The sequence below is a fragment of the Arabidopsis lyrata genome (assembly GCF_000004255.2).
Source record: "Arabidopsis lyrata subsp. lyrata unplaced genomic scaffold ARALYscaffold_6, whole genome shotgun sequence".
NCBI lineage: Eukaryota > Viridiplantae > Streptophyta > Magnoliopsida > Brassicales > Brassicaceae > Arabidopsis > Arabidopsis lyrata.
The window spans coordinates 4,978,713-4,991,924 of record NW_003302550.1 but is presented as its reverse complement, the minus strand read 5'-3'; the positions used below and the strand labels follow the sequence as shown (position 1 = coordinate 4,991,924).

The window sequence follows — 13,212 nt, the reverse complement described above, 5'->3', positions numbered from 1 at the left end:
AGGGGCATTTTTGAAAAGGGGTATTGAAAAAGGGGCATTTTTGTGAGTCTCCCATTTTTTTATAATTTATTAATCTATATATATAATTAGAGAGTTTTCTCTCCATCTAGGGTGTCCACATCATCATCCATGTCATCTTATTTTAATTTTTTGTGGGCTCTACATATATTATTTATTAAAACAAAAAAAATTAAAACTAAATTTCATTCACACACTTCATATTATTATCTTTCCTTAAATAAAAATAATAATTTACAAAAAATAAAATTAAATATTAATAGAAAACGAAAAAAATAAATATTTTAAACAAATATGAAAATTTTAAATAGATATTAAATAAGCATAAAATTAGTTATTATATCTTACAATAATATCACTTCCACAATACTAAAATATAACTAAAGAAGCTTATCATATATCTTAACGGTACAATAATTATTTTTGAGATTTACAATTATTTAGTATAATAAAGAAAATAAGAGTTAAAAAATACAAAATTTAAAGGTTCTTACTTAAACTAAAAAGTAATTCATTTCCGAAATAATATTCAATTAAAATTTAAGAATATATTTGTTAATATTAAAGTATCAATTCATAATACCGATTAAAATATAAGAAGAATTGTGTATGTGCTATTATTATTTATAATTATAATATAATATAAACAAGTAACATTTTCTAAATTGAAACAATGGTAGTTTTTAAACAAATGAATAGCTAAAAAGGAAAAATTAAATATTAATTAGTGTTTAGGAAATTAACATAGATTGAAAAAACTAGGCTGATTTTAAAAAAAAACAAAAAAAACTATTCTAGACATCACAAATAAAAATAAAATAATCTAATCAATAATAAAACTGTAAGAATAATATTTGAGAATGATATTTGGAACTTAGAGTAGTGATAGTAATGGTAGATCGAAGAGTTTTTAATTAGAAATAAAGATGATTTTGTTTTTGGAAAAAAAAATATTTTAAAATTAGAATAATTTTTTATGCGTTTGTAAGTTACACATTTTAGAAAAATCAAATTTAAGAATATTATCTAAAATCATAATATATGTCAACTTATATATGTGAAAAGAGAATTTTATATTTTCAAATGATCAAGATAAAAGTGCAAGATTTGACGTTGAAATCTGATGTACGTGGTTAGAAATGAGTTCATATACGAGATTTGTTCTCTATAAAACAATTTCACATGCACCAAAACATGGTTAAAGAAACTTCATGACAAATATCTGTCCAATATATTTTAACTTTCACTTAAATGAAGAAGACCATGAAACTTATTAAAAACTTGAATATTGAAATATAGTAAAGAGGAAATAGATATGGTCTGTTTTGGGAACCAATTTGTAGTCGAGTATATTGCATGTGATTCATTAGATAATGAAAAAAAAGTAGATTTCGAGAGACGACGAGTGAATCATTCAAGATAACAAGAGAAATGTAGTGAACAACTAATTATTTTCTAAGCTTTGGATTAAGAATGCAAATGATTAAAATAAAATCTCTTCAAATTCGAATGATTATATTTATAATAAAAATACACATTAATAAAAAAAAGTAATTAAAATCCTGCGTAACGCGCGGGTATATAATCTAGTTTAGTAAACGGGACAGTGTTTTTATGTCAAATCTAATAAAAAAGTGCGTTTATGTAAATAAATTTGTTTAGAAAAACCCTTGTTTTAAAAATCGCTAGGCGCTAGTCGGGCGCTCGGCATGGGCCTAGCGATTAATCGGAAAATCGGATTAAAATCGGAGATTAATCGGGGATTAGTTTTAGGGTTATTTTAATATTTTTAAAATATATTAATCCAATATTGTAAAAATTTATGATTTTTATTACAAATTTATGATTTTTATTAAAATCTGAACACAAGTTATTGTAAAACATCACAAACTCTCCATTCAAATGATTGAATAACAAAAATAAAAAGTTTTTTTATACTTGCAATCTAAAAAATAATCGGGGTATATAAGATTAGGCGGAAAGTAATCGGATTAGGCGGAGAATAATCGGGTTACTGATTTTTTAGGGGATTAATCATTAATCGAGGCGGATAGGGTGGGCCTAGCGATTAAGCGGGGAGTAATCGGGGCTAGGCGGGGATTTTTAGAACAGGGAGAAAAACTGATCCTAAAAATAGTAATAATCAAATATCTAAATAATGTGAGTCGGTGTTAACAGATCAGTCTGCAAAACCCAAAATTTTAAAGTTACTCCTGGCCCATTAACAGCCCAATAAGGATTTCAATTCGTTATTTGTCCCAATTCTCTTTTTACCGACATTAAGGGCACTAGCTCCTCCGTCTCCGGTCATAAACCCGGCCAGAGGTGAACTGAGAAAATTGATTGTCGACTTCAATGGATTCTCAGCCTCCGGCTAACGAGTCAAGCCCGTCGACGGCGCTGTCAAACGTCGGAGAGCTAGTTCCTTTTTATTCCAGTTACCTTTGGAATCGCCTTGCTTCCTTGTTGCCTACTTCCAATTCCATTTTTCTCGGGAAAATCTCCAATCTCTATCGCCAAACAGTTTCGAGAAAACGAAGTATTTCTTTTCCTCTTCCTCTGCCCTCCGAATTCCCAAATTCTTCTACGTAAGATTCTGTTTTCATCTCTTTTGGGAGTTTCTGGTACTTTTCTTAGTTAGTGTTCTTTATTCGGCCTTCATTGATTACTTTTTGATGATCGTGGCTTGGAACTGATTACTGGAGTTTCGTGTTTGTTTGATTATATACTGTTATGACGATATGGAGACTGTTTTGACTTTTGAGCTGATACATTTTGATATATTCAGAATTACAAGCAATGTCTCTGCGGATACAGCTAGAATTCATGGTGTTTTGGAGGAAATTATGGCTGACGTTCTCTCGAATTTGCATGATATCCAGAAAAGTTTAGATTTTTGGCGATCTAGAGCTGAGGTGAGTGAACAGAACATTCCATGAGATGTATCTTTTCTTTCACTGGATTTTGTAGTGGAAGTCTTCCTTCTAAATGGTTCTCGTGGCATTATTTTGATCGTATTTAATACAGGGTTCCAATGCACGAAAAGCTTACTTCATGATTTTTGAGAGAGGACCAACAGCTTTTGTCAACGAGAGTACGAAGTTCGTGAGCAAAAGTCTCAGTGAGGATTCTGCGATGCAGCATCTTTGTCAGTCATCTTCATCTCACATGACGGAGAGGATGCGGGTCTTGGTGGAGTTAAGATCTGCACTCGCTTCCTTTCTTGCTCAGGTTGTTATGATAATTTAATTCCTTTTTTTAACATAAGTAACGCCATTATAAAGTTCTGTGCATGAGTAGCATTGTTTTACATGTTTGACATACTAATGTCACTTCTTTCAATGGGCTCTCTAGCTTTATGTTGAATTGGATAAACGTGGAGAGGATCTTGTGAAGAATCCAGAAAAGTCACTGCCATCATTGTTGGCTGTTATCAATGGATTGTTTTCGAACTTGGAGGGTTCTTTCAGCCATTTGCATGCTGAGCGTGAGGTAAACACACTCTTTTTTTACTTTGTGTTGGCACTTCCTTCATTTGTCTGATCATTTATATCGTGATGGTCTCGAGTCTTACTTTTATGTCTTGACTTACATCCCTTTTGCAGTGTGATTCTTCTGTTGATGGAAGTTACCCAATGCCTCTTGTATTTGATCGACTGCCTGAAGTTAATGAAGAAGGATCCCAGTGGACTGATTGTGAACTTACAGATGCAATCAACCTGGCGCATAAGAATTTGGAGAAACTTAACTCATATTTATCAGTTATGGTAGGTGTGACTGTAGTTTATATAGCATTGGCCATAATTTTTTATCACAGATATGAACATGTAAAGATAAAGATCTATCACCTGAAATCAACTCTGACAGTTTTCCTACTTGCATTGCTTTTTATATAGGTAGGGAAACATCGGAAGCCAAGGAGGATGACCCTGTACTGGGTCCGGTATACGTGTGGTGCAGTTGGGCTCTCTGTTTTCTCTATATGGCTTCTACGTCACAGTAGTTTGATGGGAAGTTCGGATATCGAGAATTGGGTTCATGATGCAAAAGAAGCAACGATGAGCTTCTTTAGTGATCATGTTGAGCAACCGGTTTGTTCTTAACCTTACTAATATTTTAAGTGACTTTTTGTCCTGTTCCAACAAATGACTTGTTGCATAAAACTCTATTAAGAGATACAAATAGAAAGTGATAGCTACTGCGACTCTCAAAGTTTGGTCCGAGCCAAAATAAAAGTGTGACAAGTTAAAATGATCGAGTTATTAGTTTGTTACGTGAGATTTTTAGAGCATGGAGTTTCTGAATTAGTTTCCTGATCCTTGCAGCTGCTTTCCATTCGGGATGAGCTTTTTGATACTTTCCGGAAAAGGCACAAGGGTGTTATGGAAACTGAAGAAGTGCAGCTGACGCAAGATTCACTGCATAGGTTGATATTCCTTTCCTTCTTGATTCTTTTTATCCTAGCTCTGATTGTTTGTAGTTGTATATGTGCGTTCATCGTCTCCATTTCATTATGCCTTAGCAATTCACTTGTTCTATTGATCTCATTCTTTGGATCACTGGGGTTTCACATACCCTTAACCAAAAAATCTCAGTAACCATTTATTTAGTACGTCTTACAAATTTCTATTTTATGCAGAATGCTTAGGAATTTCTGCGAGCAGGCTACACGTGAAAAGGTCCCGGATAATGCATCTGATCAGGAGATGCTCGAGGTTGTTATGAATCGGTACAACTCTGAACCTTACTCTTTCTTAGGCAGTTAAGGGCACATGACATGGCATTAGAATATTTTGCATTAATGTAAGCAATCAAATAATTGTTAGTAGTTCCAATCTTGGGTAATGAAAGACGTTTCCTCATGACTATGTTGGTCATCAGCCTCACTAACCACGTTAGACTTGGTAAAATGATTTCATGTGAAATTTCGTGGTATGAATTTGAATTTTACCTTCTAATTGCAGGTATGAAAAGGAACTTGTGCATCCTATTCACAACCTCCTTAGCGGAGAGCTTGCCCGTGGTTTGCTTATTCAGGTAATTTGAAGTTCTTGGCATGAAGCTATAGTTTATGGTTTGTGAAATACGAATTACATCAGAATTTTCTATCTTTCAGGTCCAAAAGCTTAAACTGGATATAGAAACGTAAGTTCATTAAACCAGTAGCTCTCAGTTAACTAGAGTAGATCTCTTACTCATTTTGTATAAATCTGAATAATCTTCTCCTGCAGAGCGATGCTTGAACTGGATCAGATACTCCGTGCAAATGAAATAAATTTTGCCATTCTGGCTGCATTACCTGCATTCTTTCTTAGCATAGTTATGCTCACAGTGCTTCGGACCTGGCTTAAAAAGGTAAGGATAGTGATAATTCAAGGAAAACCAAATGTGACAGAAATACATATATTTGATCCATTTTTTATAGTTTTGTTATCTTTATTCAGTTTGATTTCACTGATATGAAACAGGACAGCAAAGCTCAAGGACGAGGAAGAATTGCTCGTATTCACAGGAGACTACTAGTCGTTGAAATTGAAAAGAGAATTATGCAGTATCAGAGCTACATTGAGCAAGGACGTGTAAGATGTCCACTATTCTCCTTTTCTCCCTTTATCTTGAATCATTATTATTTTGCAAATGGGTCCTGTAAGAAATCCTGTGAAAAAATTTCTGGTCGTTTCTTGATGCTGTTACAGGATAAGGACGCAGAAACCGTATTTGGCTTGCTAATATACAGCCTGGAACGTTTGTATCGAGTTGTTGAGAAACCTGCAAGAGCAACTGACGAGTGGGATTTGTAAGTTTTTTACTTTGATCCCATCAATTAGCTTATTAAATTGAGGCTGCCATTAGCTTTCAGTTTATCATAAGTCCATTATTTGTTAAAGTGGTTATGTGTGTGCTTGAACTTACTGATGTGTTTTTATAAACAGAGTGAAACAAGATCTGATCGAGTTAGGAAGGCCACAGCAGCAAACATCATACAAGCTAACAGTGACACAACGACTAGTAACGGTTTATGACTGCTTGCTTCCCACTCTCAAGCGACAATAACTCATCTCGGGTTTTTAATCTGCTTTATGAAATGCCGATTTTATTCAATCATTCCTCCAGGAATACTTGCTTGAGGCCCACTTTAGAGTTTTTGGTACCAAGCCAAAACCTTTTTTCCTTGAAATGGTAAAACAAAGTTACACATAGGAGATAGTTTTGAAATTCATGATCTGTGCTGCAATTTAAGATATCAAAACCTGTTTTGTGGTCTTGTATGCTTTGGCTTCAATGTTTCTATATCCAATTTCTGTCTCGTCCCATGTACGGTGAGTCGAGATGAGATATTTTATGTCAAGGCTAAAACAAATAAAATAAACTTGTTCCAAGATATACTCTACAATGCTATTCCTCTGGCATTCCAATTTCCAATGGCTTCTTTGATCAGTGTGGTTGAGTCACTCTCAAGCACACACACCCGTGAAACCCTGTCGAAATTTCGTTTTTTGTTTTGTTTTTGGTGAGACTGAATAGTCAAGTTTCCATTTTCATACTCGAATAAATAATGCCATATTGGGAGATGTAGGGCAACTGTATATAGTATATACATGATTAAAGTATGAAGTGATATTAGATTCAAAAAAAAAAAAAAGTATGAAGTGATATCAAATGCTTCTTATATAGGACAACTGTTAAATATTGCATAATAGAAATAACAAAAACAAATGCTCTTCTCTTCAACTTTAACTTAAAAATATCGGTTGTCCAATCATGTAGTAGAGATCATAAAACATCAGATATAGTTACATTTTTCATATTCAATAAAACCATCCATGATATTTTCATGTGTATAAATAGCATCCATAATCCATATCATCTACTCCCTATTCTCCAGTAATGACTAGTAGTAAAACAACTCTCTAACTACTAAAACTAAAAATAGAAGAAAAAACATGAGTCCCACCACCGACGAAATCGAAGTGAAAGATTTCGTGGTGAACCAAAAGAATGGAGTGAAAGGACTCGTCGACTTTCTAACCCTAACCACACTTCCTTCTCCATACATTCAACCTCCTCAAGAACGCTTCACTTCCGACAAGATCCTCTTCGGATCACCTGTCCCGGTCATTGACGTGTCCAATTGGAATGACCCGCACCTGGCTAGAGAGATCTGCCATGCAGCGACAAAGTTGGGTGTGTTTCAGATAGTGAACCACGGGATAGCTCCGGCGGAGTTGAAGGGTGTGATTGCGGCGGCGCGTGGGTTTTTCGAGTTGCCGGCCGAAGAAAGAAGAAGGTATTGGCGAGGGACTTCGGTGTCGGAGACGGCGTGGTTGACCACAAGTTTCAATCCTTACAAGGAGAGAGTTTTGGAATGGAGAGATTTCCTCAAGTTTGAGTATCTTCCTCAACGACACGACTTCGCTGCCACGTGGCCTTCCGTCTGCAAGTAAGTCTGTGTAGGTACATAAATAGTGTTTTGAACCCAAAAAAAGAAAGTACATAATTAAGTAGTGTTTGGAATTAATAACTGTGGGTAGGGAACAAGTGATAGACCACTTCAAGAAGATCAAACCAATTACAGAGAAGATCTTAAACATACTCATCAACAATCTAAACTCAGTCGTCGACGAGTCCAATAAAGAAACTCTAATGGGAACAATGAGAATGAACTTCAACTACTATCCGAAATGTCCTGAGCCAAGCCTGGCCATAGGAACTGGTCGCCACTCAGACATCAACACTATCACTCTCCTCCTGCAAGAACACGGTGTATTAAGCAGTCTTTACGCCCGAGCCACCGAGGATGGTGACAAATGGATTAATGTCCCTCCAATTGCTGGAGCAATTGCTGTTAATATTGGAGATGTATTACAGATATTGAGCAATGATAGGTATAGGAGCGTGGAGCATTGTGTGGTGGTCAATAAGTGTTGTAGCCGGGTTTCCATTCCGGTTTTCTGCGGACCGGTTCATGATTCGGTTATTGAGCCGTTACCAGGGGTGTTAGAGAACAATGAGATGGCTCGGTATAGAAAGACTGTGTATTCAGACTATTTGAAGGGTTTTTTTGGAAGACCTCATGATGGAAAGAAGACTATTGAGTCGATCAAATTCCCATGACATGATTTACAAAGCTTTAAATCATCACGATGATCTGCGGCTCAAAATCGAGGAAATAAGCTCTATATATTGAGTTCATGCATGTCTTTATATGAAAATATCTTATTTTACGCAACCATTCAGCAAGTGAAGCACCTTTGATCAAGAACCAATCTGCTCATTGAATTGGACTCTTTTAACTTTTTTGAGTTATGATGGAAATATTGGTATTGAACAACGGAACTCGTCAGAAAGCTAAGTTGAAAAAGATCATCATCATCAACATTTTGGTGGTGGCCCGTTTTTTGGCGTAAAACATATCAGGAGCGTGAGCATGGTGTGGTGGTCAATGAATTGATGAATAGTCATATGCACTTGTAACATGGAGAAAAGTCTTCAATATGGTATCATGAGTGGAGACGCGGACACGCGGTCATGAGTAGATATAGATAGATATTGAGCCATCGATCTTTTCCTAATTAGTGAGAGTGGAGGTGACGCTCTGTCGTGATTCATGTACATCCACAAAGTTCACTTATATAAACATAATAATGAATAATGCTACGTTCTTTAGCAAACAAACAAAACTTAATAATGCAGCATTAATTATAAAACAAATTTTGGATGGTACGATCGACCAATTAACACAAGATTATTTTAATAGTGATAGTAGTTGTTTAGAAGTTTCGATGGTATGACCAATTAACACGAGGCTAACTTTATAATAGTGATAGGAGTTTATATAAGTTTTAGATGATACGACCAATTAACACAATGTTTATTTGTTTCGAAGCCAAAAGTTGGCACATATTTAGGTACATGATATTGGTGACAAAGTCCTAAATAAAGTGAAATCAAAATTTTGCACGTACGGTTTGACCAGATTAAAATGTTTCTGTAGTCATGTATAACAGTGCTTGTTTGTCATAAATATATTAGACAAAACTTCATTGAAGAAATGTGACTCACGCATCTTTATATGTTAATCTATCAAAAAGTAATTTTCTCATTTAGTATAGTTCTTGTTTTTGACATCGACATATCATTATTAAATTTGATTCACTTATTATTCCAGATATAATACTATGTAGAATTTTGTGATCTTGTTTGGTACCTTTCTCTTTCATTGTGATCTTGTTTGGTTGTAATTATTGGCGCTTTATTAGGATCAAAATCAAACACAAACTTCGAATTGAGTGCAAACTATATGTATTTGAATTAATATGCCTTGGATGACATTGGTTTTGGTTTAGTATGTGTATAAACGTAAAAAAAAAAAAAAACAGATGAAACCTCTATAATGCCAAAAAAATTCATCATGTGTCACTGTTGTTGGAACTTATACGGACCGATGACTTCTATAATGCACATTACACACGCTAGACAGAGTCGGTCGACAATGCGTTTAGATTGGCATGTTAGTTAAACTCCAACTGCTGGGTAACAAACAATCTATTCTTGGTATTGAGTACCATTGGTTGCTGGTATTAGATCTATATAACATTCAACAAAACTAAATAACGAATTGTCACAATCCTATCACCAGAAAATGCCAATATGTTTTTTACGTTATGAATTATGACAAACCACGGCCTTGCAAGAGAGATCGTCATCGATGAGCCACAGGTTCAACTCTTCTAGCTTTGACCGAATCATATTGGGAGCAACCTTAGGAGACCAATACACCACCGGCTTGCCATCTCCCAACGATTGGTTTACGCTGTTGGCATTGGTATTTTCTGCAATATCCATTGTCTCTACGGTCTTAATCCTCTTGCCCTTTTGCTCCACTAGCTCTTTCACTAAATGAATATAATCTAGACTTTGATTTAGGGACGGATTCTTAGTTGCTGCGGAGGTGATGCTGTGTAGAAACTCATTGCTCCATAACTTTTGAGTCACTGATGAAGATTGAACAATCAAAATTCCAGAGCTTTCCCTGATATAGATGTCGTACTCTGCGCTAACTCTGTCAAGGAGAGGACCTTTATCAACCAAAAGCGAGTTACTTGAAAATGCCCAGGTGCTGTATCCAAGTTCTAAGCATTTCTTGACAACGAAAGCATTGCCCAGAGCCTCCTTCACTGAGTTTGGATAAGAAGTTTTGCTTTTGATCAACTTGTCGAGAAGCATATCCGCATCAATCACAGGATGTCCCCTTCTTGAAAGATCATAGAACAACTCAGAGCTAGGGCCTATAAAAATGTGGTTTTGAGTATTAAGCTTCTCGAAATGGCAGAGTAAGTTCCTGGTGAACATCTTCTCTGCACCATATAGACTGACCAGAATTATGGTTTTATCACTCTGCACGGAAGGAAGAATGGTGCCAAGTTCATTCAGGTTTCTCACAACTCTACCAGGAACAACTTCACTGAAACAGAAATCGTACCACTTAAGGTTGCTCAAGGGTTGGAGTTTCAGAGAATCAGAACTGAGAGCACTTTTATTCAATAACTGTGAGTCTGGGCCAGCGGTTTTTCCATAGTTAACACCAGCATCCCTGTGAGAAACACTTAAAGCCCCCTCATTCGGGAAACTGGTATAGATGTTAAAATAGCCACGAGAATGAACAAACTTTATGAACCAAGGTGTCCATATTCGTTCTCCCAGCCTCTTGTACCATCCATTTGTCACCTGAGAAAAACATCCACGAAGATAATAAATGACATATAACTTCGAATTTATGAAAAATGAAATCCACCAAGAAGAAAGTACAACCCTGAAGTTACCATGCCATCAAGGAAAGGCTTCTTGGCGTTCGACTTGTGCTCGTCATACCATAGTCTGAACTCTTTCCACGGTTTTGGGAAGAGAAGCTGTCCCCAAGTTCCCACTAACTGATATAAGAGCAGATTCGTTTTGGGATCTACATGTAGTTTATTCCCATGTTTACCTGCAGTTGACCACTAAATCATTCAGTCACTATCTAAGACATTTCTAGGAACTAACAAACTCATGTACCCTACTTCTTACTGATCTACACTTGCATAGCTCTATCATCTGGGAAATGTATATCCAAGAAACATATAAGAATTACGCTTCTTCAATCAACTTCCGTTACTCTCTATTTGAACAATGTATCACCAGATTCAACTACAATGTATATATCGATCTCTTTCTATCATCTATCCCTAAATTTTTGGAGGTTTGTTCTACGATCTCCATTGCGGAATCACAGAATAGAAAATGGTACCTGGAACAAACCTTGGTCTCTGAAGCGAAGCTCCATAGATGGAAGGATTGAAATTAGAAGTATCATAGTAGTATTTATGAATCAGGCGTTCCAGAATTCCATAGTAAAGAGGAGAAACCTCAAGATCATCTTCAACGACGAAGGCGAATTCGTGATCTGAGCTCGGCCACCAAGCTTCCAGCCACTGCGCCTGTAATCCAGCGTTATCAGTCCGATAGTGAACTACTTTTTCCCCAAATCTCCACTCGAATCTATCAACAAACCCTAGGATTTCCCTCGCGCTGTTCAAGTTATCTTCCACAGGTGTATCGTTCCGCGCGAGGTTGAAATGGTCGATGTAGACGTGGAGGTGAATGCGTCCTTTGTCGCCGGAAACGCCGTAGTCTGCGGCGGAGAGAGATCTGAGACAGCGGGAGAGAGAGTAGAGACGGTTAAAGGTGAGAACCTTGATGAGGAAAGTGAAAGGAGGGGGATCATTGTAATTTCGCCGGAAAGTAGTTCCTCGTCCGGCGTTAGAGCGAGTGGTCTCGGAGACGAGAACGAGGAGAATGATGAAGGAGATACAAAAGAGGAAGAGAAGGAGAGGAAGTAAGTTTTTCTTGGGTTGTGCAAATACCATCGCCATGGATCTCACTGTTAGGTTTCTACTTCTCGATTGAGAAACCATGAAAAAGGCTTAGCAAATTAAAAAAAAAAAAAAAACACGGCTCCATATGCGGAAAAAAAAAAAGAAAGAAGATGACGATTTTTTTTTTTTTTTTTTTGTTATCCGAAATTAATTATAGCTCAAAAGAGCCATTCCTGAGGAATGTTGTTTACATATGTGATATGAAGCGGTTTTGTACAAATTTTTCGTGCCAGATTATCCGCTTTTACATTAGCATTTCGAGAAATTAAAGATAAAGAAAATGATGAGAATTCTTCCTTGTCACTCTAGAATTCTTCCAAGTACACTGAAAACGCCGGCCATTCGGTTGGAGAAGACACCATCTTCACCAGATCAGAACAGTCTGAAAGAAACGCCACTTCTTGATTATCTGCACCAATCATACACTTCATCGCCCAGAGAAGAGCCTCGAATTCTGTATGTAATGGAGATAGACTTCTACGGAAGTTGGCAGCTCCCATGGTTGGCGGCTCTCCGGTTGATGATGTATAGAACTATCCTATACCGGAGAACTTATCACTTTCTTTCCACGATCCATCCACAAAGCAACGACATCCACAATAATTCGAATCAAGTAAAGCATCCCCCACTCGAGAACGATTTACCAAATCCACAATACCATTAGTTTCATGATGAAGCTCGATTTGGGCTGACTGCCACAATTGTGCTTCTTTTTCCGCTAACCGTAATACCTCTAACGGATCTTTGTCAATATTTTCAAAGATTTTTTCATTTCTTGCTTTCCAAATATACCAGATAATCCATGGAAAGGCTGAAGAATCAAATTCCGAAGGTATTCTCCAAAATAAGTGGTCCAAATTCGCAAAAATAGACTCCGTTGGAAAAATTTCCATTGGGGTAGGAATCTGGGAAAGTGCCCAAACCTGTCGTGCCGGGTGGCACTGAAAGAGTGTATGATTGATTGTTTCCACTGGTTCGCCACATCTGGTACAACCTGTGTCACAATCAATTCTTCTTCTCCGCAAATTTTCCGTAACTGGTACACAACCCGTTAAAATTTGCCATAAGAAATGACGTATCTTAGGCGGACATTGCACTTGCCAAGAATGTGCTTTTAACGGTTTGATATCTGGGCCAATCAAGGATAAATTGGTCTCCAACCTTTCTAACCTTTAAGATGACGATTATTTTAATTAAACTTTTCTCTTAATTTAAAAAAGAATTACAAATTTGGTCTTCATAGCAAAACGGCAAAACCAATGTTTAGTGCACCTCCTAG

General features: G+C 36.5%; 3 protein-coding genes across 4 annotated transcripts; 2 read left to right on the top strand and 1 right to left on the bottom strand.

The window, feature by feature from the left end:
• The first annotated feature begins 2,238 nt into the window (after positions 1 to 2,238).
• Positions 2,239 to 6,402, top strand: LOC9309629 (protein DGS1, mitochondrial). The gene is made up of 14 exons (XM_021023080.1): positions 2,239 to 2,606; positions 2,807 to 2,933; positions 3,046 to 3,249; positions 3,373 to 3,510; positions 3,624 to 3,785; positions 3,915 to 4,109; positions 4,344 to 4,444; positions 4,658 to 4,747; positions 4,983 to 5,055; positions 5,135 to 5,163; positions 5,250 to 5,373; positions 5,487 to 5,597; positions 5,715 to 5,815; positions 5,952 to 6,402. The coding sequence occupies exons 1-14, from the start codon at positions 2,374 to 2,376 to the stop codon at positions 6,070 to 6,072; spliced, it is 1,809 nt and encodes a 602-aa protein (XP_020878739.1). The 5' UTR covers positions 2,239 to 2,373; the 3' UTR covers positions 6,073 to 6,402.
• Positions 6,403 to 6,738: 336 nt separating this feature from the next.
• Positions 6,739 to 8,671, top strand: LOC9307592 (feruloyl CoA ortho-hydroxylase 1). Of its 2 annotated transcripts, XM_021022856.1 has the most exons (3): positions 6,739 to 7,459; positions 7,551 to 7,980; positions 8,012 to 8,101. In XM_021022856.1, the coding sequence occupies exons 1-3, from the start codon at positions 6,963 to 6,965 to the stop codon at positions 8,018 to 8,020; spliced, it is 936 nt and encodes a 311-aa protein (XP_020878515.1). In that variant the 5' UTR covers positions 6,739 to 6,962; the 3' UTR covers positions 8,021 to 8,101. The 2 variants fall into 2 exon arrangements, with proteins under 2 accessions (XP_020878515.1, XP_002873560.1); XM_002873514.2 differs by having other exon boundaries at positions 6,743 to 7,459; positions 7,551 to 8,671.
• An 878-nt stretch (positions 8,672 to 9,549) lies between these two features.
• On the bottom strand, positions 9,550 to 12,069 carry LOC9309628. The gene is made up of 3 exons (XM_002871475.2): positions 11,306 to 12,069; positions 10,842 to 11,005; positions 9,550 to 10,746 (listed from the first exon to the last, which is right to left on the bottom strand). Exons 1-3 carry the CDS (start codon positions 11,970 to 11,972, stop codon positions 9,682 to 9,684), a joined length of 1,896 nt encoding a protein of 631 aa, XP_002871521.1. The 5' UTR covers positions 11,973 to 12,069; the 3' UTR covers positions 9,550 to 9,681.
• Positions 12,070 to 13,212: the final 1,143 nt, after the last annotated feature.

Coding starts and splice junctions, on each gene's coding strand:
- LOC9309629 (XM_021023080.1), top strand. CDS start 2,374: ATGGATTCTCAGCCTCCGGCTAACGAGTCAAGCCCGTCGACGGCGCTG. Junction 3,786..3,914: donor ACTCATATTTATCAGTTATG/GTAGGTGTGACT, acceptor CTTTTTATATAG/GTAGGGAAACATCGGAAGCC. Junction 5,598..5,714: donor GCTACATTGAGCAAGGACGT/GTAAGATGTCCA, acceptor ATGCTGTTACAG/GATAAGGACGCAGAAACCGT.
- LOC9307592 (XM_002873514.2), top strand. CDS start 6,963: ATGAGTCCCACCACCGACGAAATCGAAGTGAAAGATTTCGTGGTGAAC. Junction 7,460..7,550: donor ACGTGGCCTTCCGTCTGCAA/GTAAGTCTGTGT, acceptor AACTGTGGGTAG/GGAACAAGTGATAGACCACT.
- LOC9309628 (XM_002871475.2), bottom strand. CDS start 11,972: ATGGTTTCTCAATCGAGAAGTAGAAACCTAACAGTGAGATCCATGGCG. Junction 11,006..11,305: donor GAGACCAAGGTTTGTTCCAG/GTACCATTTTCT, acceptor GGTCAACTGCAG/GTAAACATGGGAATAAACTA. Junction 10,747..10,841: donor AGCCTTTCCTTGATGGCATG/GTAACTTCAGGG, acceptor TGTTTTTCTCAG/GTGACAAATGGATGGTACAA.